The sequence below is a fragment of the Vidua macroura genome, chromosome 1 (assembly GCF_024509145.1).
Source record: "Vidua macroura isolate BioBank_ID:100142 chromosome 1, ASM2450914v1, whole genome shotgun sequence".
Classification (NCBI taxonomy): Eukaryota; Metazoa; Chordata; class Aves; order Passeriformes; family Viduidae; genus Vidua; species Vidua macroura.
This window is the reverse complement of record NC_071571.1, coordinates 64,001,996-64,029,737: the sequence shown is the minus strand read 5'-3', so window position 1 is coordinate 64,029,737 and position 27,742 is coordinate 64,001,996. Positions and strand designations below refer to the sequence as shown.

General features: G+C 37.1%; 1 protein-coding gene across 4 annotated transcripts; it reads left to right on the top strand.

The window, feature by feature from the left end:
• The first annotated feature begins 189 nt into the window (after positions 1 to 189).
• KDM1B (lysine demethylase 1B) lies at positions 190 to 27,742 on the top strand. Of its 4 annotated transcripts, none has more exons than XM_053997333.1 (21): positions 190 to 260; positions 2,767 to 2,869; positions 3,789 to 3,913; positions 5,741 to 5,830; positions 6,626 to 6,737; positions 7,431 to 7,547; positions 8,526 to 8,564; positions 9,686 to 9,890; positions 10,967 to 11,151; positions 12,157 to 12,333; positions 13,234 to 13,308; positions 13,891 to 14,028; positions 15,460 to 15,631; positions 16,441 to 16,568; positions 17,983 to 18,114; positions 18,509 to 18,583; positions 19,459 to 19,575; positions 20,428 to 20,553; positions 22,031 to 22,153; positions 24,130 to 24,282; positions 24,833 to 27,742. In XM_053997333.1, the coding sequence occupies exons 2-21, from the start codon at positions 2,780 to 2,782 to the stop codon at positions 24,914 to 24,916; spliced, it is 2,463 nt and encodes an 820-aa protein (XP_053853308.1). In that variant the 5' UTR covers positions 190 to 260; positions 2,767 to 2,779; the 3' UTR covers positions 24,917 to 27,742. The 4 variants fall into 4 exon arrangements, with proteins under 4 accessions (XP_053853308.1, XP_053853290.1, XP_053853284.1 ...); XM_053997315.1 differs by lacking the exon at positions 190 to 260 and adding an exon at positions 401 to 473; XM_053997309.1 differs by lacking the exon at positions 190 to 260 and adding an exon at positions 1,482 to 1,509.

Here is a 27,742-nt window from a genome sequence, read left to right as displayed (position 1 = left end):
CAGTGGCAGTGAGTGACTCCCTCCCTCCCTCAGCTGCAGCGCCCACCGCGGGGCCGCTTGTCCCTCCACGGGCTGGCGGGGCAGGTGCCAGCGCTGCCCCCGTCCTCACCTCCCCGCTTCACTCTTCCTTCCCCCTTCTCTTTCTCCCTCCCTCCCTTCCTTCCCCCTTCTCCACCCCTTTTCCCCGCTGCAGCTCTAGCAGGAGGCGGTGCGGACACGCGTGAATGTGGTCTCCGGCCCCCGAGTGACCCGGCCCCGAGGTGAGTGCCAGGTGCCGACCGCAGCGCCTGCCCCGCCGCCGCCGCCGGGACCGCCCCGCCTGACTCCGGGGCAGCCAGCTGCGGGGGCTCCCGTGCCCCGGGGGTGCCCCTCGGGATCCCCGCCAGCTGTCGCAGCCGCGGCCCGGGGCGGGCGCTGTCAGCCGCGGCCGGCGGGGCTGAGCGCCGCCGCTTCACTCTGGCTGAGTTTTAGAGGTGTGTGCACTCCCCGTGTTAATCAGGCTGCTCTCGCTTCCTCCCCGTCTCTGACAGTGTGTGTCTGTGTGGTTTCTTTTCTTAATTTTTTTTCACTTTCCCAAAGGCAAACTTGCTGCGAACTGTGCAGGTAAACCCCACAAAGCTTTCCGATATAGGCCACGCATTACAGACGGATGAAACGTTATTGAATGTGACATTCGCGCATTATGCATCCCTCTCCTTTTAAAGGGCTTATTTTCTCAGCCAGTAAGATGTCTACAGGATAGGATGCAAAGTCATGTAAAGCTTCGTAGAGTAAGCCATGTTTGTTTGTTCTATAAAAAATTGTGGTTTTTTGGGTGGGTGTTTTTTGGCTTGTCAGGGGAAGTGGGCACAAAGTATCATACACCTGATCTCCCTTTCTCCCCACCTCCCTCTTATCCCTGTTAAAGGGATAAGAGCAAAAATATGTCTGCAATTCTGTACAACTGACCTCTGCCTTTCAAAATGGGCAGCCTCTCTGCATCTGAAATATTTTTACCAAACTTCCTAGTGATTGACACTTTTTCTATTCCCCACATACATAATGCAAAATTCACGTGTTCCTTTACCTTCTTGGATAAAAGGGCCCCACAGCAGCACCAGACTGCGATCACCTGATGGTCACCAAAATGAGTCACCTAGTGCCTTGCTCGGCACTCCTTGCTCAGTTGGAAACCTCTGACAGTAAGGACCATGGCATGTCAGAACGATTATTTGCCATGAGAAGATTAGGTGACACAGAGAGATACTGTTGTGCCACTGATACATAAAGAAAGCTCTAGGGGGAAAAAACCACCATTTTCTGGGGCGTTATGCAGCAGTTTAGGGAAATCTCATGCAAATGAAACTGGTTGGTTTTCTTTACTCTCCAACCTCGTCCACCCCCATATAGTGGTAAGTTACAGTGAAGTGATAATGCTAATTTTTTTTCTTTTTTTTTTTTTTTTTTTCAGGAATCAAGAGAGATTGACTTAATAACTTTTTTCCTACCTCTGACTAGTTGTAATTGGAGGTGATACATGCAAGAAAGAAAGTTTAATTTTGTATTGGGTTATTTGAACTAATTTTTCTCTTGTGTGGATATCCTCATGTGATTTCTTTTCCTCTCACAAATAATTTTTCCTATCTTGAGAGGAGAATGAAGCACCAGTTTACTTGACTTGAATCAGCTTAATATAAAATTTTGTAAAAATTCCCACTCTCCTCCTGTTACCTTGACTTTTAACAGAATTTCTGAACGAAAATACTGCTGCCTTGTCCATCACTGACAGCTTGCTTGAATAAGGAAGTTGCATCCTGAAACAGGGAGAATTGAGAAGTATATATATATATATATATATATATTAAAAAAACCCTCCCAAAATGTAATTACAAACTGATCCCTATTACAACAAAATAACATTCACGATGCAGTGCTGTAGTACAGGGGGTTAATTTCCACTTCTTTTCTGTATGTTGTAGAGCACTCTTTAGATTTACTTCTTCCTCTAGGCTGTCTTTGTGCTTTACTCCCTGGGAAAAGAATGCCTTTGATTTAAAATATGCTTTCATATTTCTGCATCATACTTTCTTATACTCTGGTTTCCAGTTTGCATGGTTAACTGTGGTCCATTCTGTGCTCCTACCAATGCAGTCAAAGACAGCTACAGAGTGCTCTCCTGCCGTAAATATTTTATTTTGACCAATAGAATACTTAACAACAAACTTTGTGATATTCCAATCACTTACAGCTGCAATATTATGGTAGTCTAGACTTCAGATTCTGATCTCTTTCCATAGGAGGCTGTGCAAGTCTGGGAACTGGTTGTTCATCTGGTATTAGATGTCTCTTCACTGTTTGGAAAAGTGCTTTACCATGCAAATCTCTTGCTGCCAATAAGTCAGTAGTTAGCAGGATGAGTTTTACTCTGAGTGGTATTTGAATGCTTGCATCAGCATTGAGCTGATGTCTGTTCACTTTGCCAACCCAAATTCCAGTCCAGGTCTTCACGTAATGCAAATCAGATTATTGAAATCCAGGATATATGCTCATCTGGAACATCCTGTCAAGATGTACTCAGGGATCTAATCTTAACAACAAATTTAGTTTAAAATAGTAGTATTGTTCCTTTTCCATAATGCCTTGTTCCCATTTTCCTCTCAAATTAACAGTCAAGCTGAACAGATTCTTACCTAGGTAACTCTGTGAAAAGTAGTATAGTGAGTGGCTGTGATAGTTCTGCAAAGTCAAGCAATTTAAATTAATTAACTATTGCCTACCTTTTTTCAGATCTAACAATAAGATGTCAACAGGAAGGGTACGAACAAAGAAAAAGGCATGTTCTTCAGATCACTCTCCAGACAACCTTCCTGTGAGGAGTTCTGGAAGACAGGTATTTATAATAATTTAAAAACACATGGGTTTATACTTTGCTATTTTTTATTTTCTGTTGACATTTGTAAAGGAAGTGGGCTTCCTTGAGGGTAAGTTAGGCCTTAGAGTACTTATCCACAGAGAAGGAGAATGAGTTAATTCATTAAGCAGGTCAAGTGTCTCATTTTGCAAACAACATTCAGAAAGGATAAATACTCTATATAACCTGTAAGTACTTAATGTGTTAAAAATACAATCACAGATTTCTGTACAGTCAGACAAAGCTGCCTGCCCATCCAGACAGAAGCCTAAAACAACATAATAAACAGTACTTTTGAGGCCCAGAAGAGACATTTGGTATACAGTTTTGTATCCAAAAAATGCAAACACCCATACTAAGCCTACCCTAATATTTTATTTGAGGCACAGATAGGATTGCCACTTGTAATTAATATCAATAAGTATTATAAAAGAGGAGATTTTCTGAAGGAGAAATAAAATGAATGCATGAGGCTTGACTCAATAACACATGATGGAGCTTAAAATACTATTTAAACTGGAAGCTTTGCTTATAATTTCTTCAGTGCCATCAATTAGACCAAGGCAAGAAATTTTTAGATATAAATGATATTTCCAGTCTTACTGTGGGCTTGGAGGCTTTTTTGGTGGGCTTTTGTGTTTGTTTTTTTTTTTTGTTTGTTTGGTTTTTTTTTGGGTTTTTTTTTGGGTTTTTTGGTTGTTTTTTTTTTTTTTTAGTGGGAAAATCTGACCTAATTTGACAACTGTTTCATGCTGCAGCTAGTTCACAATGGCTACAAAGATTTTCATTAGGATTGTTTTAACTTGGGGATGCCACTCATAAGCTGCAAAATTGTCTGCTGCTTTGTAGAAGATGCATTTGTGTCATTTATGGTCAGATTCCAACTATTCTTTATTAGGTGAAGAAGAAAGCAGCTGAAGCAGCAGATGATGATGATGAAGCGTCAGAGAAGAAATATAGAAAATGTGAAAAAGCTGGATGCACTGCAACATGTCCTGTTTGCTTTGCCAGTGCAGCAGAAAGGTTTGTTACTTTTTATTTGCATTTTTCATGGACTTTCTAAATCTGTTGCTGAAGTTTAGGATTCTAACTATATTCTGAAAAATTCCTTCATATCTAAATGTAGAGGGAGAATGGAAAGATGCTGCTAATAGAAGTCTTAAGGTGCCAGGAAAATGTCACAAGTTATTCTTGTTGTTGATAACTTTCTCCTGTGCAAGTTGCTAATTCAGATACAGAGTATCTTTGGGATATGCTTATTTATGTTATTAATGGTGTCCTCTGGAACATGCCTTGCTTCTATGAAACTGAGAGCATATTAGTGTAATCTGAGAAAGCTAAACTTGCTTTCAAGATGGAAAATGAAACCATTGTTTACTGTAGAAAGTCTTTACCACTCCTTCACTGGAATGCTTTGCAATCTGAGGTGAGATTCTAGCCTTGAAATTCTAGGTCATAGGAGAGATAGTCATACTTATATGAACTCTTTGTTCTTGTACACTTCCTCTGCACTTTCACAAGTGCTTTTGCATTCTGACTTGGTGGTTTTGAATGCATGATACTGGCAATGTATATCTATAATAGGCAACAAGTTAGACCTCATTATGATGCAGGCACACTGTAGTTATGTAGCACTCTTCCCTCCCTGATAATTGAGACAAACTTTTCTTCTTTATAGCACTGAAAAATAAATAAAACTAATTACATGTTTCATTTAGTTATATCCATGGATTGTTCTTGGGTGGCAGGAAGTCAGTGTGTTCTGGATGTTGTCATAGACAAGCCAAGTGTTTTGGCAGTTGCCTGAGAGACTTGTCTGGGAAGTGAGCACCTGTGAAATCAGCATTGGTGATATTATAGTTTTGATTTGGGAAACAATGCATACTGCTTACTCATCTTCTTGAACTGTTTTTTTAGTATTTTGATTTTCACCTTTCCCACCCCCTCAAGTACATACTTTCAACTTTATCTATTTGAGATGAGCTCATTTCATGGCTAATTGAGTTAGTAGTTTAGGTCACTGCTTTTTACTTTGTGCATTTATCTTGAATAATTTCAGTGAGTTTAATGAGAGTCTTCTAAGGGAAGAACGATTGCTTTATCTGATGAATGTAATCTTTGTAATGGATATTTCTTTTTGAGACTAGTAAAGAACAAATGCCCAGAATGCGTAACTGCTTCCTTAGGGTTTTGTTTCACTGGGTTAAAATCACAAGTTGTTCATGAGAAAAAAAGTATGGAACATCTGTTTTATGTTCAGATTTGCCTTTATAGTTTTGCCAATTGTTCTGAGGACAGAACATTGTAATGACTTATGAATCAATTGATCACATGTACAAGAAAAATGTTAATTTGAATGATCCCTCCCAACTCTGCACTAATATTGGAAGAAAATACATCAAAGTAAAGGAACTCTTAAGTACTTGTGGAGAGAAGCTTTGTCATCTTACACGTTTCCAAAAGGCTTCAAAAAGCACATATTCACTGTTTTATGTTCAGGAAATGCCTGCTTACAGGGTACTAAAGACAGGCTCAGATGACCATTGTTAGAGGGAAGCTGCTGAAAGCGAGACCAACTATAAAACTGCACATTGTGTACACTTTGCCTCCCTTGCATCTGGTGTTGCTTAGTTTGGAAACTGGAAATGTTTGAGACAATTGGAATAACCTTATTGTTATTTGTATGGCTGTAGTGCCATGTGTAAGTCAGCCATCATGAATGTAACATAAAGCCCTGGCTTGTTCTGAATATTTTGTTCACATTCTAGAACGTGCTACTGTCAATAGAAAGATTTTTTTTTTCCCCCCTAAATGTACTATAAAACTATTTCTATGTCTCCTGCATTACAGATGTGCAAAAAATGGGTATACGTCTAGATGGTATCATCTGTCCTGTGGGGAACACTTCTGCAATGAATGTTTTGACCACTATTACCGAAGGTAGATTTACCAATTAAGGTTGTGTCTGTTCAGAGCTTATTAAAGTTTGGCAGCTGTTACAGCTGTTGAAACATCATGTACATAGACATAATACAAAGATTGGTCCTCTGTGCTTGCTTGCTTTGTTCAGAGTGAGGCTTAGACATTGATGATAAATCTGCAGGTGTTGTATGGACTAATCAACTTCAACAGGGCAGCATGAACAAAACTGGTTACTTTAGGCAGGCTGGTTTGCGTGTACAATTATTCTGAAGCTTTTGTATTTCTTAAAAACAATGTCAGAGAAATTTAAATTATGGGAACAATTATGAGTAAATGTGTTTTCCTTTATAAATTCACTTTACACTGTGCATTGGGAAGATATTGCATCTCTAAAGCAGTACAATAAAAAGCAATTAGAAATCAGTTTAACTATTGCAGTTCAGTGACCATGAAGACTCCTATCAGGCTGACAGAATGCTTTCAGCTCCAAGCTCCTTCCCATTTGAGTAGGAGTTACATCCAGCTCTACCAAGACTTTTGTGTGCTTATGTGCTCAGCAGTACCCATCACTCAGTCCAGGCCTTAGATACCAGGAATTGTGCTCATAAGCAACTGGACATAATGGTCAGGATGCAATTTATTGCTGTCATAAGAACCATGATTCTCTCCTTTTAACAGCAGAAATACAGTGCTCTCTACAGACTTACTTCTCTGTCCTTATATAAAATGTTTAATTTTAGAGTAACTGCTATTGCTTGAAGCGAACTAGATATTCAATTTTCTGACTGCTTGCTGTTTTCTCTTTCTTCTTAGCCATAAAGATGGCTATGAGAAATACACTGCCTGGAAAAGGATTTGGACAAGCAATGGTAAAAGTGAGCCCAGTCCAAAAGCTTTTATGGCTGATCAACAGCTTCCTTACTGGGTAAGGTGAAAGGTGATTTATTTAATAGGAATGTGATGATCTGATGTGTTTCTGATATTCTGCTGTTCAAGCAGCAGGTCAGCTGAGTTTTTGGGGTTTTTTTTTCTAGTATTAGAGGATTGTGAAAAAGCTCAAGATAAAAATTCTGATCAGCTCTTCCACTGTTGGAGACTTTCTCCACACCCCACAAGACCAATCTTCTGTTACTTTTCAGTGAAGCAGCAGCTGTGATTTTTAGGTAGAATAAGATTTGGCAGGAAAAGTATGAGGGTGAAAGACTTTGAAATCAGATTTTGTATTTCCCTAGCAAAAAGAGCAGAAGAAAGATGGGAATGGAAGGAAGTTTGGTGGTGGTGGTGTTTTGTTTGAGGTTTTTTTTTGTTTTTTCTTTAAGTGATGAAGAATATATTTTTGAAGTAATGCTTGCAAAGTCTACTAAGACCATAGTAATGGTGAATTAAATTAATTTTGGCCTTAGGTTCTGTGCAGAAATTCAATTTTGCAGAAATGGGTACAAGATTTCTGTAGATCAAACAGTACTTATGACCTGATGATTACACAAGAACATATTTAACAATTGCATTTTACAACTTTCTCATGTCTGGCTTCTTTCTAATTGGTTATTTAAGTTGCATTAATCTTATCTGTAATCACAAGCAACAAGTAAAAACATGTTTGTTTTTTGACTTGTAGGTGCAGTGCACAAAACCAGAATGTGGTAAATGGCGTCAGCTGACAAAGGAAATCCAGCTGACACCACAAATAGCAAAAACCTACAGATGTGGCATGAAACTGAACAATTCCACCAAGGTACCACACAACAGTTTTGCTCATATTGAAACTTAACAAGTTGGGATTTCTTGTTTGCAGAAATAAATTTCTTCTTGCTTGCTGTTCAGTGTCTCTAATGTCAAAATGAAAGTATGATGGCCTGGAGAGCTGCACAGTGAAAGGCCTACATGTTGCTTGGACTTTTTGTTTTCTGTCAAGAAAGAAGCATCTGAAATATCTTTGTCTGCACAGTCAGTTGTAAAATCCTTCAGCTAGGGGATTATTATCAGTATGTACAAAATAGAAATACACCAACATTCTCATTTCAGTTTTGTGTGGCCTTTTTTCATTATTGAGGAAAGCATTTGAAAAACTCAATGAGCTTTTCCTACTTGCTATCAAATCTTCATAAAGCTTTACATAAAAAGTTTCAGCTTTGGCATGAAGATAACTCCTGAAATTTCGAAGAGTTTGGAAATTTGGCACTTTGGAAAAGTGCCATAGAATCTGTATGGCGCTTATAACATGAAAAAGCATAACACGAAAATAGTGACCATATGAAAACCAGAAGGGTCAGCATTTAATTTTGAAACTCTGTGATAAAGATACTCTTAAAATAAATAAGAAACTCTCTTTTCTACTCTAGACTAGAAGAGTTGCTCTGGAAAAATGTGGGATATTTCCAGAATTTTTCTATAAAATTCTGTGGTTTTTTTTCTGAATTTGTTTCAAGTGTTCCACCCCTTTTCATGGACTAGAATGTATACTTTAATGTCTGGTCAGTAGAAATTAACTTAACAAATGAGAAACATTTGCTTTATGGTGTGTTATGGTGTGTTATGTTTTTAACCTACACATTTCTCTACCTTTTTTTTTAGCAATCATGTCTACTACAGTAGGCTAACACTAAGCACTTATTTTTTTTTTTTTTTTAATTTAGAGAAAATTGTCTTGCTTTATACTTAATTTTTTCCATACAGCTTAAGAAAGCTCTCATACCATTCCCTTTTCTTTCAGACTGAGGGCTCAGACCAGTGTTCCATGCCTGAGGACTTGGTGAGTAGTGGCTGTTCCTCCTCATTTGTCCTAGAATATGAAAACAATCTTGAAGCATGCCATATTTATTTCCTTTTTTATTTTGCTTCTTTGGCCAATTATGTCAGTATTTATGCATTCTGCTCAAGAAACTGAGAGACACTATTTGCAACAGAGCCTTGGGCCTTCTATTTTCTCTTCTTTTTCCTCTTTTCCCTTACCATACTAAGTAGCTTTCAAGTGGTTTGTGGTGTCCTTTAGTCATGGCCTGTGACTCAAAGTTTACTCCTAGTTCTCATTTTTGATCAGGCAAAATAGTATTAATTTGCCAGCTTTCAAGTAAAATTCCACATCCTAAAATGTCCTTGTCTTTCAGGTCTTTTAGTCAAGCTAGTCTCACTTTTTTGAAGACTGCAAGAGAACACCTAAGCATGTTTTCTCTCCTCTCCCTTGTAATACAAAATGTACATACAAGATGTATATTGGTGTTTCAAGGGGTCTGTGATAATGTCACTCTGCATTTCTGATTCATATAAACTTATGTTCAGTAACCTTGTTCACAAGTGTACCTGAGGTACTTCTATGTGTTCTACAGGGTACTTCTACAGGGAACGCATTCAAGCTTATTGTTGACTCTTGTAGAAGCTTTGTGGCTTTGTTTCCCTAATGCATGTCTGACTTCTAAATTAAGGGTGAATCACTAGCACGTATTAGGGTTCTAGTAGGTCTCTGATGGGGATAGCAGAATCTAAATTAAATTAATCAGTTAGTGTGGACGTAGTTCTAAGTTCAGATTTCTGGATGCATAAGTGACTGTAAATGTTTTATAAAGAGCCTGATAAGATATAGACATGTTGTTTTGGCATGTCTCATTTGTTTGCTTTCCATGTGGTGTGGAGTTTGTGAAGTTTCAGCTCCGTGTCTAAGAAGAGATCAATACTACAGGTTTTCTGTGTCAGGCTGAGGTAGGGGAAAGAGGGAGAGAAAAATGTCTTTATGACTTGCAATTCTGAGATTGGTACTTCTCGTGCTTTTTGGTCTCGGTTTTGGAGGGAGGGGGGAAATTGGTTCATTTTCCAATGTTTTTGAAGTACTGACATGTTCTCTTCTCCCCTCTTTCCTTCACTTCTCCGCTTGGCCAGAGAGTGGCTGAAGTTTCAGACCATTGGTGGTACTCCATGCTCATACTCCCTCCTTTGCTGAAAGACAGTGTGGCAGCTCCCTTTCTAGCTGCATATTATCCAGACTGCGTGGGCATGAGTCCATCCTGTACCAGCACTAATCGGTTACCTGGTGAATCCAACCTTGTGAAGTTAGAGCACCTAAAGAGCGTGCCTAATGTGACTGGTAAGGGCCATCTGCAGGCTCTGTTGCTTAAATAGATGTGATAAACTCTTATAACTGAGTTTATAAGGCACATTTATTCCCCTGATTCAGAATACTGGTTCTGTTCTCAGTACTAATACACAGAGTCTGTGTGACTGCCTCTGTCGCTTGATGCCATTTGCTTGTTTGTAAGATAAAGGTAATACATTTCTTATAGCTTTTCTTTAGGGAGTAAGCACAGACTGCAGAGGCTTTCTGTGTGCCACTGTCTTTGGTGTACAGAAACAAGAAATTACCATGTGGGTACTTAAAGACTGTTTGCATTCTTAAAGAAAAGAAGATTTATCAAAAACCCTTGGATTCTGCTAGTTTTTATATCATCGATCTTTGGGGCTTTGAAGAAAAGAAATCGATTTCTTAAGGCATTCAGATTCTGTTTAGGTTTCTTTTTTTTTTGCTAGTGACAGCCTGGGAGTACAGATCGGCAGAATAGGTCAGGTATAGAGAAAGGTAATTCAGGATTCTCATACTTATCTCAGAGAGAGTGCTTTGAGGAAATTTCAGCTTCTGTGTTGTCTTAGCAGGCTTTGTTCTCCTTAGGTGCTGAAAATAAATCTATTCATATGTTCAACAGATGTTATATCTGCTTAACAGAAAACTTCATTACATAGAGCTACCAATACCGAACGTGGAAGATGATTAACTAGTACCCCCTCTGGGCAGTACTGGGTATTGAAGAAGAAAGGAGTTCAGAGTACTGTCTGAGTCTGTACAGTGATGCTAGTCCTCACACTTGAATTTAGATTCTACTCCGTGTTGGACTCCTCATAGCATTGGAGCATTACTGTTTCTTTGACAAAACTTCAGCTCTGATAGGTCCCAGTCGTACCCATGAGACAACAGAACAATAATTAATGCACAGCCAAGAGGACAAGAGGGAGGAGAGCCATGCAGATGAAATAATTTTGGAGGCTCCTAGAGGCTGGAAAGCTTCCTTACTTGTTATCTGTGTGAGGATCGCAGATTGTTTTAGAGGAAGAAGGACATGATGAAGATATGATGGAGTATGACTAATTCCTGGTGTGTTCTTTATGCAGTTGCAGGCATGAACAAGTATTTCCAGCCTTTTTACCAGCCCAATGAATGTGGGAAAGCACTTTGTGTGAGGCCAGATGTCATGGAATTGGATGAGCTCTATGAGTTCCCAGAATATTCACGAGACCCTACCATGTACCTGGCATTGAGAAACTTGATTTTGGCTTTGTGGTACACAAACTGCAAGGTAAGAGATGCTCATTGTTAATTTGTTTGTTTAAAAACAATAGCAGCTTTTCTGGTATGGGGACTCATTTCTTCAATGTCTCCTTATGCACCAGAAAAATTGCTCCCATATTTTTGAAAATCCATTCCAAGATGGGCTGGGTTTTGGGGGCTTGTTGGTGTTGAGAGTTTTTCTTTTCCCCCCCTTTTCCTCCTTCCCCCCCTGCTTTTTTCCCCTTCCCCCCCCTTTTTTTTTCCCCTTCCCCCCTTTTTTTTCCCCCTTCCCTCCCTTTTTTTTCGCCTTTCCAACCTTTTTGCCCCCTTCCACCCCCCCACTTCCCCCTTTCCCTATCCCTTCCCTGCATAGAAGTTTCTTCTGCAGTAAAAATCAAGTTTTAAAATTATTATTACTCTACAATGCTTGCCCAGCTATTAACTTGTTAAAGGGATGCTTGAACACAAAACAGTGTTTTGTGGTGCTTTACAATTTGATTTTTTTTTTAACCTGATCGTTGGACAGGGAGGTGATTGTCATTTTATTTAGGCTAAACCTATGGCACTACCTTTGATAGAACTGCTGAAGTTTCACATACCAATGCTTTCTGATATGGATGTCTGCATTTATATGAAAGGTTTTGGATATTAATCTCCTTTTCCTTCAGAATGCCATTTTGGAATGGATTTTACTGGAATGCCATTGTGAACATTGCCACCATGTATATTCATTTTGTAAACAGGAATCTGTTTCAATACCATGCCTGTACTAATGGAACACACCATGGAGTTATCAGAAGTCTCTTGTAGACTCATTTGGTTTTATTCCATGCTAACCTTACTTAATAAATTGTTACCTTACTGTGTAAAGCTCGCTAACAAGAAATTTCCACAAAAATTCTTTTAAAATGCTCTCATAAACCTGAGGTGTGATTTTTTACCATTTGGTTTACAGTTGAAATATGATGTAAATATATGAATAAACAGAATATTATAAAATCAACGATTTCTATTCTTCCTTTCTCCTTTGCAGGAGGCTCTCACCCCTCAAAAATGTATCCATCATATAATTGTTCGGGGGCTTGTGCGGATTCGCTGTGTACAGGAAATGGAGAGGATCCTGTATTTTATGACAAGGAAAGGGCTAATTAATACAGGGATTTTGTCAGTCAGTCCTGACCAGTACCTTCTTCCTAAGGAATACCACAATGTAAGTTGCTGTAATAATCCCTACATTTTTAGTGCTATAAAACTACATGGTGCAGGCAATAATTTTTTTGGTTTTGGATTTTTGGCTCATTTACATAAATGGATGGAATGATAGGTAAAGTTACATCTAAAACCTAATATGTGGGAAGTTTTTAACATTGTTCTCTTATGCCTTCAATGGGCATGGAAACGACATCAATTAGACTCCTTCCAAAAAAGATTTTTTTCCACCAAAATCTATGGAATTCATTTCCATGGATTTGTGCTGCCAAAGTGCTGTTCAAATGGATGGGAACTGTGTGAAAAATACAGAGGTTCTGTGGCTCCTAGAATACATCTGTTTCCATAGGTGAGGAAACTGCTATTCCAGGTTGGTTTGCAACATCTGTGATTAAGACAGAACATGTTTATGACTAGCAAGTTGTTAGACAGCACCCAAAATTTATTAAATTACTGTATTCTGTAACAGGATATCACCTAGAAATTGTAAGTCATGTTTGAAAAGTGTAGTTGTAGATGTTTTTCATTTATAAAATAGTTTTTTCTGGTCAACCCAATCTATGATTGAAATCTTTACAAGGTAAGTATGTTTCTTGTCTGATAAATTCAATTAGATTCCTACTTTTGGTTTTTTTGTTACTTCAGCTCTTTCTGTTAAAAAAACCTGAGGCATCTTTTTTGAAATCCTTAAAAACTTTAACTATTTTCAAAGCTGCCACTGATCTTTTTTCTATATTAAATGCACTGCCATCTTTAAAAGTTATCACAGATTAGTTTAGATGACAAGAGAGCTTAGACTTCTGAAATATAGAAACATTTTTACCTTTAGCAAATGAAAGTGAAATTACAATTTCTATTTTATTTCTAACTATTTTTATTTAAATACTTTAATATTTTTTAGAGATCTGTCATTATTGTTGGGGCTGGTGCAGCAGGATTAGCAGCAGCCCGACAACTGCACAACTTTGGAATTAAGGTAAGAAGCTTTAGATTACATTACTTAAAAAAATCAGACTTCCTCTCTTTGAAAAGTGTTCATCAAAAAGAAAAGGCCTACATTCTTGTTACAAACATGTATGTATAGAGCACCCTAATTAATCTGTGAAATCTGGGATTTTATTTAGTAAACCTGCTGTTTAAAACCAGCATTTATTTGTATCTAAAATTAAACAGTATGCAGCATATATATATTTGGTATAGACACTGCACCCAGATCATTGTGTTTAACAGATTGTAGCATGCCTTAAACTCCAATTTTGAGATTTCCAGAATAAATCTTCAGCTTTTTTAAAAAGAAGGCTTATTTTTGTTAGGGTTGTTTCTAAAGTAACAGTTATCTTTATATGTGTATACTCCAAAGTGTAACCTAAGATGATTTAAATGCATAAATTAACTACAAATAATCCAGAAATGAAAAAAAAATGTTAAGATTGCTAATATTGCTGGATTGCTCAGGTTTTGGTTTTTTTTCATTTAGTTTTCTCCTTTGCTCTGGAGTTGAACAGATATGTTTAATAGAATTAAATCTTGCAATTTGCTAAGCTGCACTTTGCCACAGGTCATTGTATTAGAAGCTAAAGACAGAATTGGTGGCCGAGTGTGGGACGATAAGACGTTCACAGGAGTCACTGTTGGAAGAGGTGCACAAATCGTCAATGGATGTGTCAACAACCCAATGGCACTAATGTGTGAGCAAGTGGGTTCCTGCAGTGGTCATGATTATCACTAGTTAAAGCCAGGCTCAGATGGCTGGGTAAGGGTGGGAGTCCTTTTCTTGTGACGTGATTAAAATCCTGTTCTGCATTGTAAGTAAACTCCATGTTGCTAATATATCTTTGATAACAGTTGGGAACAGAGAAGGGCTCTAGAATGGTTTCAGGCACATTATGTAAAGAAAAGCAAAGTGGCTCCAGCTTCAGAACCAGAAGAAACCATTTTTTCCTCTTTTCTAGAGATTGCAACATAAAAGGTCCCCAGCAGCTTTCCTTAGGGCTGAGAAAGGCTTTACTGTGGGAGGCTACTGCTTTTGTGACGGATTTGCCTTTGCTGCCTCTCGATATTTCTAGTTAAATTCTGCACAAGTTAAGAATAACATGTCTAACAACTAAATTGCTACTGATGCAAACATGCTGCAGTTCAATTTCTTTAAAAATTCTTATTACTTGCTGGTTTGGTTTTGATTTTTTGGAGGTAGGAATCTGAATTTCTCCATGTGGAGTCTGAGTATGGGTTTTGCTCAGACACACATGCAAATCCAGCTCATGCTGTTTTAATTGTTTAGTGCCCTATAGTGCCATGAAGAAATTCTAGTTATTTTAAAAAATCATGCTTTATTTATGAAATGGAGAACAATGATTTCTGGACACACTTCAGATACTCATCCCTTTGTGGTCATTTAATGTAATTTTTCATTGAAAATACAGCTGTATCTTAAGATCAGAGAGATGTGAGGATGTGTGAAAAACACTGGAGCATGCCCTAAGTAACAAGGCCTTAGGAAAAAATTAGCACTATGTTTGTGCTATTTTTTCTGGATTGACTCTGTAGAATGCAAAACCATCTTCATTTTAATTTAGCTCTGTTGTGTTTTTGATGCAGGTTGGACAAGCAAAGCAAGGTTTAATTCCAAATAATGTCTTTCTTTGATTGGTTGTTAATAACACTGGTGGTTAATTGGCAAGCAATATCCTGTCAATTCCTGAATTCAGGGAACTGTTTGGGCCTCAGATACCAGAAAGTTGTAGAAAGTAACTGATTTTAATTGTGACTTAGAAAATAAATTGAGGTAGAAATAAAGGAGACTGGTTCATCATGTTTGATTACCAGACTAAATTTCTGTACTAGCCCTTGCCTGACAGGAATGTTCCAGAGGAAGTTTCTGTGAATCCCCAATAAAGGAAAGGATGAAAAAATGGGAAAAAAACAATTTGTGGACAACTAACAGGTAGAAGGATTATTGATATTCCAGTTTGAAGAGTGCAAGAGTTACTCTGACTAAAGTTGTTGATTTTTTTAAATAGTATCACTTAAATGTGAGGCATTCACCTTAGGTTAAGTAACTTTGAGCAGGCTGGGTGCTGTAGTTTTTCCATACTTAAAAAAACCAATAAAATGTCTTTTTCTTAAGCTTGGCATTAAAATGCACAAACTAGGGGAGAAATGTGACTTGATCCAGGAAGGTGGAAGGATAACAGATCCCACTATTGATAAACGTATGGACTTCCATTTCAATGCCATCCTAGATGTTGTCTCTGAGTGGAGAAAAGATAAAACCCAACATCAAGATGTTCCTCTTGGTGGTAAGTGAGACATGTACTGCAAAGTGAAGATTTTGGCTGTGCTCATAAAGTTCTATATTAAATTGGCTCTTACATCAGACATTTTTAGAAGTGTATGGCTGTCCATCAGACCTTAAATCCAATAGATATTTCTGATATTGTACCTTGTTTTCATGAGGTAGCTTTTTCAGTATAACTAGTGTCACTAGCAGTTCAGAAGACTAGCTTCTGGCTGAAGCAGACCATAGCTAGACTTAGCTCTTACACACTTGTTGACTAAAAAAGAGCCTGATCAAAGCCTTCTGCTGGCAAGAATTGTGTCATCTCCATTGGTAATGCCTCCCACCACACTTACAGCTTGCAAACTCAACAGCAAAAAATAAACTTGCTCAGAAATGTCTGCCTACCAAATCTCTTCAGCATGGATTCTGCAAGACAGAATTAGTACCTCCTATGTTCTTCAGTGAACCCTAGATCAAATTTCTCAGTTCTTTGATTTTGTAAAAATTAATCAGGATTTATTTGCAAGGATCCTCCATTATTTTAAAGTATATTTTACCTGAAATCTTCAACTGTATATTGATAGCTAAACAATTAATTTCTCTCCTGTCTCACTCAGAAACCTATGAGTAAACAACAGAGTTGTACTCTATAACTGGAAAGGTGGTTTTGTTTTTTTTTTTTTTCTTTTTTCTGTGAGAAGAAAAACATCTTGGTACAAATTAGCAATAAGCGTGAAAATCTTGTGATCCAGGGAGCAGCATGTTGAAATGCAGTAGCACTTCTGACAGATTGTCATATATTCTTACTTTAAATGTGTTCTTTCACAGAAAAAATACAAGAAATCTATAAAGCCTTTATTCAGGAGTCTGGTATCCAGTTCAGTGAGCTGGAAGAAAAAGTACTACAGTTCCATCTCAGTAATTTGGAATATGCCTGCGGCAGCAATCTCTCTCAGGTGAGTTTTGACAGCTGTGTTGTGAAGTGACTGAGCTTCACAGAAGACAGAGTCGGAAGTAACCCTGAGAAATCTCCTAGATGGCCCTAGAGGAAGAATCAGCTATCCTGACTATTCCTACACCCATAACCTGTTGTTTGAAAGCACTGAGACGCTGACTCCAACACTGCCTTATTTAATCTGATGGGAGTTTCTGATGTGTTTCCAGTGAGATGCCCTTTAAGTAGAAGTTGAGAGTAGATGGCTAGAAGGGAGCTGGCATTTTGCTGAGATGCTGGGTGATATGATTCACAGAAGAGTTATTCCTCCTCAGATGTTGGGTGTGACTTCTGCTCCTCTGTTCTGTTTAGAAACTGAGGTATTTCTCTACCCTGCTACATATCTTGAGAATAAAGGCATTTGGCTCCTAAAGTGTTCCAACCCGCTGGTGGTGAGCCCCAGTTCACCACTCCTAGGTACTCTCTTGGCTACCTGATACTTGGCTGCCCTCCTGACTTCCGTTTTAGCCAAGCAGCTCCAGGAAATACAAGAGTATCATGTTGTTGGCAGTGCATTGTTTACTCAGTCCTGTTGCTATATTTAAAGACATTTAGTGTCAATTGTACTACAGCAGTGGGACAGCTATTGACATGTACACATGCACAAATCTGAACTGAGAAGCACACAAGAACATACCAAAAACCTGCAAGACAATGCTATACCAGAGTAGTCACTGGAAAATATTTTGATAGGTCAAGTTTTCATATTCCATAAGCACCCAGGGGAATTAAGAAAGATGCAAAAATCTACCTCTACCTTTAATTTTAAAATCAAAATGTGATTGATTTTATGCATCTGAATAGTAGTTCAAGAATTGTTTCAGATTTTTCACTGCTAAGTGGCAATTGCTTAGTGCAAATACCACTGTTTTATTAACTATAAGGTTGCAGGGGCTGGAGGACAAAGTCAATGAAAGGTATCATGAAACAACCTCCAAAGTGACAGAAAAATTCCATTGTGTTGGGTTTTTTTTGTGTCTTATTTTCCTCTTCATTTTGGGAAATAAGCTATTTCCATTTTTATATGAAGTCCTAAGGCTGTAAAATCTGATTACTTTGCTAGATACAGACAACTGAAATAAATACACTGCAATTCACCTGGATTTTTGTACTATTTTTCTTGTTTTCTCTACTAAGCAGAACCATAAATTCCCTGCTAGTGACCAACCCATGTTATGACTTTTCTTAATCCAGCAATTCATGTGTTACATACTAGCATTGGGTAAATAAGCATTTTGATTTTGTCAGCATTGCCATAAATTCTGCTAATACACTTTTTTCCCAGCTGCAAAGGGGCTAGTGTGGCTTATTCTAAACTTCTCATAGTACCTGTGTCCTCTTGTCAGTAGAAACAGCCAGTTATGTTCTGTCCACAGGTATCTGCACGCTCATGGGACCACAATGAATTTTTTGCCCAGTTTGCTGGAGATCACACTCTTCTAACTGTGGGATATTCAACTGTGATTGATAAGTTGGCAGAAGGGCTGGACATCCGGCTGAATTTCCCAGTGAGTCTGGAAAACGTTGATGCAGTGCCTGTCTTGGATTGCTTTGAAACACCCAGTCATATTTGTATTCTTTGGGACCAGGCAAATCTGTTCCTGTGACTGTTTCAATTTGTTTTTAAAAAGAACAAAGAGGACAATTTCAACATTTCTGAAATTCTCCCTGAGGACTATCAGTACTTAAGTATTATGATATGATGATCTTACATGCTAAAATCAAGATGATTTTTCTTTTTCAGATTTATGAAGGCTATTTTTTTGTCTTTCAGGATTTCTCTGGAAATTTGTGTTAGTCACTTTCTCGATTGCTGACCAGTGCTATTTTAGCTATTCTTGCTGGAATTTGCATTGCATATGTACATTTTGTAGTACAGTCTCTCAATGTGTCTTTCAATAGGTTCAGAGTATTGACTATTCTGGTGAAGAAGTGCAGATCACTACTGCAGATGGAACAGTGTGGACAACACAAAAGGTACCAAGTATACTTCAAGACTGAGAATTTTAGAGAACAAACAGTACATGTCCATTTTTTTCTTTTCTTTCTCTTAGACTACTATTTAGTCCATTTTCTCCCCATTCAAAGATGAATACTCATGTATTTTAGTGGCCTTTATTTGGGTATCCTAGAGCCTAATTTTTGAGCATGCTTGAGATCTGAGTATGAGTTGATTTGAAAAACTAAGGACTATAAAGGGTAGTACTGAAAATGTGAAGCAAATAGATTTTTATCTGGTCTTTGAAGTGACATTTATATTATCTAGTTCCATTCCGTGCTCAGCTTTACCCCCTTAGCATGTGTATCATGTTAAAATTTCCAGGATTTGACAACCCCTACTTCTCAGTCTCTCATTCCTTGTATCCCCCCCTTCTTCATGCTGAGTAATTTAGCTTTCAGTAATTTTTAAAATGATATGTAAACTTGATAAAGTTTGGATTGACATCAACAGTGTTACTGAGTATATTTTAAAGAGAAGGAATCTCTGAAGGAATTCAAACCAAACCAAATCACTGACTATCTATCTCTGATTTCAAACAAACGGTTTTGTTAATCTGAGAGCCATTGACTATTGTTTACTGAAGTATCGGTAGCATGGTTAGCCACTGTGATACAAGCAGTTCATCAGACTATGACTTAAGATCAGTGAACTGTGGGATCGGTTCCCACCTGAATGGAAGGCATGTGTTTCCCATTAATGGGAACTAAAACCAGACACTAATCTAGAAATGTCTGGTGTGTTACTATGCTGCATCCTACTAGCATAATCCAAGACATTTAGGAGGATGCTGTGAGGCTTAAGTGCTGTATTCAGGTTTTGGTACTGTTGTGATTGTAGCTATTTCTTTCAGGTATTAGTGACTGTACCACTGGCCCTTCTTCAGAAAAATGCCATTCAGTTTAATCCTCCACTATCAGAAAAAAAAATTAAAGCCATTAATAGTTTGGGAGCAGGAGTCATTGAGAAAGTAAGTGATTTTGTATTATCTTTAATTTTCTTTTCATAGAAACATTGGCTGTTTTGTCCCTGTTGCTTTTGCAGTGTATTTATCAGGGTTTATGATGCAGAAACATATGTTTATGTTTTGCTTGTATACAGTAGCCCAGAAGAGCAAAATGTTATCAGGGATCGCATGTATTTCTGTTTATTAGATCTCACAACTTAATTGTGTTTTTAAAGAAACTGTTTGTAGAAGAATTTCATGGCATAAATATTTTGTTATTAATTTTGATTCAAGATGGTCTTGGATCTTTCAGAATTCCAATAGTGTATTTATTTTAGGTCATTTTAACCTAGTAAATTAATAAAGTATTTGCAAAGAATACTGAAAATTGTGTGTTGGACCACTGTAAAATCTCCTACCCTTTCCCAATACAAAAACACAGCCTCTCCTGAAAAGCTCCCCAGTAAGATGTGTGTTTTGAACAAAACAGTAACAAAGTAATGCCAGAAACAGGATTATGACAATCTTGAAACTTAAAGACAAGATTAAGAAACTCCAAATACAGGATGCCACTCATTTAAGTTATACATTAGGTTTAAAAAAAAAAAATCTGAATTTCTTGAGCATTTTACACAATTACTTCCATTGTTGATTTGATATTCTGTGCATTTGCAATTTATGACATCAACATTTTTTTTTCTTTGCCTGTCCCCCTCGGAGGACAGGTTCATATATTCTCTGTTGAGACCCACTCATAGGAAGAGCAGTATCTAAATGAGTGGAAACGGGAAAATGGATTAGAAGAACATATACCATATCCTGTTATGAGTTGTGTGGTATGAAATGCTTAAATACCATTTTTCTATATCTTTCTAGATTGCCTTGCAGTTTCCATATAGATTTTGGGACAGTAAAATTCAAGGAGCTGATTTTTTTGGTCATGTTCCACCCAATTCCACCCTACGTGGGCTCTTTAGTGTCTTCTATGACATGGATCCAGAGGTATGATATATGCCAGCTGTGTTTTCTCTTGGCCCTTCATAAGCTGAGTTTCAAATCTAGGTGCAATAATTACTGAACAACAAAATTTTTCTTCTTCCCACCCCACCCTGCCCCACCACATCTGTAACTATTAAAAGCAGTGGAAGCAGTGTTATTTATCTAGATAAAGCTCATCAATATTTTGTTGTAATAAATGGGAATGTATTTCATTGTTTGGATACAGACTAATATACAAGCAAGTACATTCTCAATCTCTACTGAAGACAAGGCTGTAATACTTCACTATAAATCTGCTAATGTGGGAAAAAGGCTATTAGTCATTTCTAGTTTAGGACTCTGTTCACTTATGAAATCAGCTAAAAATCCAGTTAAAAAGATCATGCTGACTTACTAATGCTTACTGGCTTGCAGTAGTCTGAATAACTATTTAGATTAGCAGAAGAAAAGACAAACATGAAGTTCTGCATGAAACTGAGATCTGTAGGGTCAGTTTCATACTCATGAATTTCAAAGCAAATTCAAACCAGTGGTTTGACATCAGGTTTCTTTTCCCTGCCAGTTCCAAGCAGATACATTACACATTAATGTTGTACCTCTTCATACTTTTACAACAACTGCTGCTTACTACTTGGCAGTAACTAAAAGGCCATTTTGTAACCTGATGTCTTACTCCAAAAGGAAACCATCCTGTGACATTTGTGCTCTGTTACTGCCTGATTTGTGCCTGTATAGAACTTTGCTTAAATGAATTCTCTCCAGTACTCTTAAACTCGTGCTACAAGAGGTTCAGTGTGCTGGTGCTGTCCAGAGAACCTACATATAATGCTTAATTTGCTTGATAATTATTCTCTACTAGCTATTAAAGTTAGTAACAGAAGAATTATTACCTTACATAAACAAGAGAGGCAGAGTTATTTAAAGGCACTCAGAACCTGTGTACTCTACCCTACTCTACGACTTCACCTCTAAAACTTCTGCAGGGTAGCAGATGTCATGAAGTGGAAAAAATATTAGTAGATGTGACCTTTCATTTTTTGGTCCAAAATCTGCTGGTAAGAACCTAGTATTGGTCTAATCAAAAACATATCTAACTAGTATTTAAATAGACTCTGTCACCACATTTTGAAAATGGAGTACAGCTGAGGTGAAAGTTTGGCATGAAACTGAAGCTTAAGAGGGTGTACAAAGACTAACACTATCAATGTAATTTTTTTGGGGTACAGCCTTTAAGTAGGTAGATAGGAAGTGTTCAGTGAATTCAGCAAGTTGTACAAGGGGTTGACTGTAACAGATCTGTGAACAAGGCATCAGAAGATGTAGTAATTTGAGCATAAATACTGTATATTATGCACCCTTTTTTCCAAGGAATCAAACCTGCTTTTCTCTAGAACAACAGTTGCTTTGCAGCTGAAAATATCTTTGCAATACCAATAAAAAGAGACTATTTATTAAATACTTAATAAAGTTTTGTTTTTAGGGCAAAGAAAGCATTTTAATGTCAGTGGTCACCGGAGATGCTGTGACAACCATTAAGAATTTAGATGATCAACAAGTACTGCAACAGTGTATGACTGTACTCCGTGAGCTGTTTAAGGAGCAGGTAAGAGAAGTCTCTTTTATTAAGAGATGAATTAACTTGTCACCAGAAGCTTTCTGGTGACAAGCTTTCATATGCAGTACTTCAAAGCTTCAAATGTAGTATTTTCTGATGTATAGGCAGACCTTTGACATTTAAAACTATTTTTCTTTTCTTCTCAGTTTCAGGGAATAGGTTTTCTTTGAGACATACTAAAAATTACAATTTTTTGTCTCTTGTGTGAAAAATGTATATTGAAATATTGTAGATCTCTCCAAAGGACAGTAGTATATAACTGAAAAATAGAAATTAACTATCATCCTTTAAAATGCTTTTAAAAAGCAAAATTAATTAAAAGCAGTACTTTAGGCAGGTAACACAAAACATACTTCTTACTTAGTTGTCACTTTTTTTCTGGTCATCGCCACTTCTAATACGGGATAAGATCTTTAAGCTAGATGAATTTGATTGATTTCTGACTTCTGCCATGCCAAGGCAACTGAAATTACAACACTCCCAAACCAATCCAATCAATTTCTCTTCTACTAACTAACAATCCTTTCTCAGCTGTCTTGGGATGGAGGTATGGGCAAAATGATCTAGCAAGGGCCCTACATCCTGAATGTAAAAGAAACCACTAGATAAAAATTTCTACCTTTTTTCCTTCCCCCAGATCATCATTAGGATAAAATTTAATAGGAAAATCAGGGAAAGCAAAACAATATCACTTAGCAATGTTATTTGCATTCCACTCTAGAGACAATAATGCCTCAGTCAATTTACTTAGAACAGTTAGATCCCCAGGAATGACTGTGTTCAGGGGTGATCTCTCAAGTTTTACTGATGGTTCAAATGTTAGGATTAACGATCTTGGAAGAACTTCAGTATCTGAAAACTCAACTATTCCTAGAAACATATGTTTGGTAATGGCTTTATTGTTACTAGAACCACATTCAGTGGGAATTCACATACCTGTATCTTGATCTCATGAAAATGCAGCAAATGGGTCTTTGGTTTCAGTGCCACTCTGGTCTAGAAGAGTGATTTTCATGGCTGTCTCCATGATTTACAGCAGTTGTGAATTTCAGTCACCTGAGGATGATGCAGTGGGATTTTCAAAGACAAAAGAGCTTCAGGGATGTACCAGAGCTACTTCTTAGACATCCATACAACTTGTCATATTTGGCTGGTCCTTGTTTTGATTGCTTGAGCTTGAGTTTCTCATGTGCTGCCTGAATGGATTTTATCTGTCAATACCAGACCTTGTGCAAGAGGAAAGCAGAGCTGCTTCTGTTTACTTGTCATGAGCTCCTTCAGAGTAAGACACAGCTGTAGTTGACTAAGCCTTCATACAAGTGTTTTCAGGCTCTTTTTAGTAGAAATTTGTGGAATTTGCATGCTGCAATGTGACAAAGAATACACAGTATTACTTGTCATGGCTCAGCCAGACATTGACTTCCTCGTTTTTGTTTTCTCCCTGAACCTAGTTTTCAAGACAGCTTATTTTCTGATCTTAGATAAAAAAATCTTATTTATCCATTGGAATAAAATTACCTCCGAAATGAAAATTGAATTTTGAGATTTAACAAGCAAGATGTAACAAGCATTATGCCTACCCAAGACATTATGTAACCAAAAATTGCTTACATTATACGTACATGTTGAACAGTATCAGTATTGTATTTGCTTACAAGAGTATGTGTATACGTATTTTAAGGGGATTTCTTTTCTTGTGGATTTCTCGGTCTATTACAATATACAGATCTGTTGTATTCAGAATAGTGCAGCTGTGATGTTTCAGGCATCAGGCGAGTCTAGCAAACAAAATTATTTTTGTGGTTAGTACTGTAATAAAATAACGGAATTTTATTCTGGATTGTGATCTAATCTGTATCTTAATAATACTAAATACTCCAAAGATTACTAGAAACTGTTTGAGAAAAAGCTGTGCAATTCTGAACTTTTCTTTGCAGTGTTTGACTTCTATTTTGGTTATGCAGGAGGTTCCTGACCCAGTGAAGTTTTTTGTTACTCGATGGAGCAATGACCCTTGGCTGCAGATGGCGTACAGCTTTGTGAAAACAGGGGGCAGCGGTGAAGCTTATGACATGATAGCTGAAGATATACAAGGAAAAGTTTTTTTTGCTGGTGAGGTAAGTATCTTTGTTACTGAGAGCAGTTTCTTATGGAAGATCACCTCTTGCTACCCAACACCATTAATGGAGAGGTAGTATATAAATATTGTTATATAAATATGCTAATGATTCTTGACACAGAGCCCTCTCTATTCATATTATTACTGGGCATAGGAAGTCTGCCAAATATTTCAGGTCAGGAGTAAAATGAATTTTTATTCAAATTGTCTTTCTGGTACTCAGTTTGTGGGTAACATAACAAATGCACCATGATGGTGTAGGGTGCATTCTGTACTGGGGCAGGACTTAAACTGCCCCACTAAAGTGCGGATAGCAGAACAGATTACTGCTTTTGTAGCTGACTTGCTTGCAAGTTTTGAAGTTGCTAAAAATCTTGAGTATTTCCTTTAATGTTCTTTCTAAGGAGTTTCCCATGGCTTTTAAAAATGTAGGTATATGCTTAAGGAAAACAAATCTGATCTTATAAACTAAAATTTTGTACTATTAGTTTTAGAAACAATTGACTTTTTTCTTTCTCTCTTTTTTTTTTTTTTTTTTTTAAATACAGGCCACAAATAGGCACTTTCCTCAGACCGTTACAGGAGCTTATTTGAGTGGGGTTCGAGAAGCCAGCAAAATAGCAGCATTTTAAGTACCAAAATTTTGTGTTTATAGATATATTTTTAATTGATTTCTGTGGGTAAAACTATTTTCAAGTTTCCTATTGCTGCCTTTTTCCTACGTGTTACTTGAATAGTATATGGTACCTGAAGATAAAGTCTTCATCTTCCTTTTCCTCTTTCTCCCCCACCCCATTTTTAGGCCCTGATGATACATATTGTTGGGGGCTTTTTTCCAGCTAAGGTATTGCTAGCAGGAGTGACATTGGAATCATCGGCCACAGCTTAACTAAGAGAACTCTTGTCAAGAGTCCTCTTCTGTATGGCTCAAGTCATGCTATTGTGAACCTTCATTTCAGAAGGTCAGATTAAAACAAGACTAAGTTAACATACAGCATTAAAAATGCTGGCAGTTAGTAATGATATGGGAATTTTCTGCTAACTGTGCTTCTCAGGTTGATTATGCTCATAGGAGTTCAAACTGGCTTCCAAGAGCCTGAATAGTCTAGAAAAAAAATCTAGGATTAATGTAGGAAGAAACTCAACTATCACTTTTCCCACTTGCAATCAGTAACCTTTTCTATAATATTTTTTCATATTCTTAGCATCCACTAAGTGGGCTTTGGGATATGAAGTTTGTTCCTTTAAATAAGAGAGCTGGAACAGTTTACAGTGCAATCCTAGAAAGGTTATTGTAGCTGATCAAAACTTGAAAAATTAACTTCTAGCTTACTTTAACAAACTATGAAATATCTCTGCTACTTATTCAGAGAAATTCTTGTTACAATAATAGGCTAAGAGTTTAGATTTGCTCATTACTTCTGTAGAAACAAGACAGCTTAAAAATACCATATTGCTATGATTATTTTGAAAAGAAACTTCCAGATTCATTTGGACTGAATAGAGGAAGTATCTGCTGATTTGACTGTACAGTGAGGAGAGCAGGACTGTAAGTTCCTAATAGTTCATGGAAGTTTTATATTAAAAAATAAGTGAAGATGAATGAGGAAAAATATTAACATTCTTATGAAGGGCTGAAACAAGGTGGCTTGCACTTTGACTTGAAGTTTATTTTTTTTCTTTTATTATGGAAGTATTATTAAAAACAACTTGAGAGAGTAATTCAGTAATGGCTAGACATCTATATAGTAGCTTTTTCATGGGACAGAGAGGAAAATATTTTTCAACAGAAATGATGAAAAGAGAGATGTAACTGGGATACCTATTGTAATACTGTTCCACTATATTGGTATTAATTAAAAAAAATTAAATCCACTTTTAGATCTCTTCCCCCACACTTTCTCTGTAACTTGGCTGCATAGATGTCATGATTTCTGAAATGAACATAAGCTTACTCTATCCTGCCCCATTCTCATGCATAGGCTTTTTTCTTTTACTAAACCCTTCATCTAAGAATGATAAAGTGCTTATTTCCTTAAAGCTGCATCATTGGAAACAAACAACAGGCAATCTTAAGAAAAATCACAGGATGTTAAGGGGTTGGAATGGACCTTAACAATCATCTAATCCCAGTGCCCCCTGCCATGGGCAGGGACACCTCACACTAGACCAGGTTGCTCAAGGCCTTATCCAACCTGTCTTGGAACACCACCAGGGTCCTACTGAATAAATGCAATTCTTCTTTTCAAATGTAGTATTTTGTTTTTAGAGTAGGTATGATATTGTTAAAACCCTTTAGTCAATCTCTAATTGACAAGGTGAAGATGTTTATATAACTAGATGTTTTTCAGATATATATTCTGTTCTGCTTCTTAAAGCTGAGTTATATGGACTAATAGGAAGAGTGTAACTGTTCATAATTTTCCTCTACATAAATACTGGTATGTACAGTTTTAAAGTATTTCCAATTATTAAATTGCAGTTTGAAGGCTGCAAGAAGCAACATAAAGCCTTCTGATGATAAAAACAATTAGGACATCAAATTTTGCTTTTAGCAGTCATTTGCACTTTGTTAATTTCATATATTACAGGCCAAGTTATGGCATAACTAGCAAGGATTGAGATCTATGTATGTTTGTTTGAGTTCCAAGTTACTTTCCCACTTTATCATGTATGACAAATTATTAGGAGAGGAGCTTCTGGTGGTGGGAAAAAAAGCTTATTACTACAAGCCCAAAACCTTATATTCAATGGCTGCTTCAGCTAACCTTGCTTAAAAACCTCAGCTTAGTAATAGATACAAACATGTCACATTTCAGGTAGGAATGGTCTGGAAAGTTTAGCTCAGCATCCATTTCTCCAGTCCAAAGTTTGTATGAACATGCTTGATGTCATTCTGTTAATTTGTACTTGGGGTTTTCAATTTACCTACAACTTTGCAGCTAGATAAACGCTGTATTCTAGAGAAGAGAGATGGACATGAAGAAATACTATCATATTCAGCCTTACATGATGCATGCTTACAAGATTAGAAAAACTGGTAACAAATGATAAATTTACCAATGGCCTAGTCTACTAACTATTTGTATATTGTTTTTGTGCCAGGGCACTTAAAACTGTTTCGTGCTGCACTGAAGTTTGAGGAGTAAATAAGTATGTTCCATTTTAATTTACGTTCATTTGAAATATGTAAGAACATCAGGCTGGTTCTGAGACTTCATTCTTTAATGTTACCCAAAAATTTTTTTAATATCTATGTTAAAATTTATTTCAAGCATGTATGTATTTTTTCTTTTGTGTTTAATTTATTCCCTCAAATAAAGAACTGGGGAATGTTTTCTTTGAGTAGGTTTGTTTAAATGGTATTAAAAAGATTTGAATGCAGAGCATGATCTGTTACACTTCGGTTCTTCTGTGTGACTATGTTATGGCAGCAGAATAAAACTGGAAAGTATCCA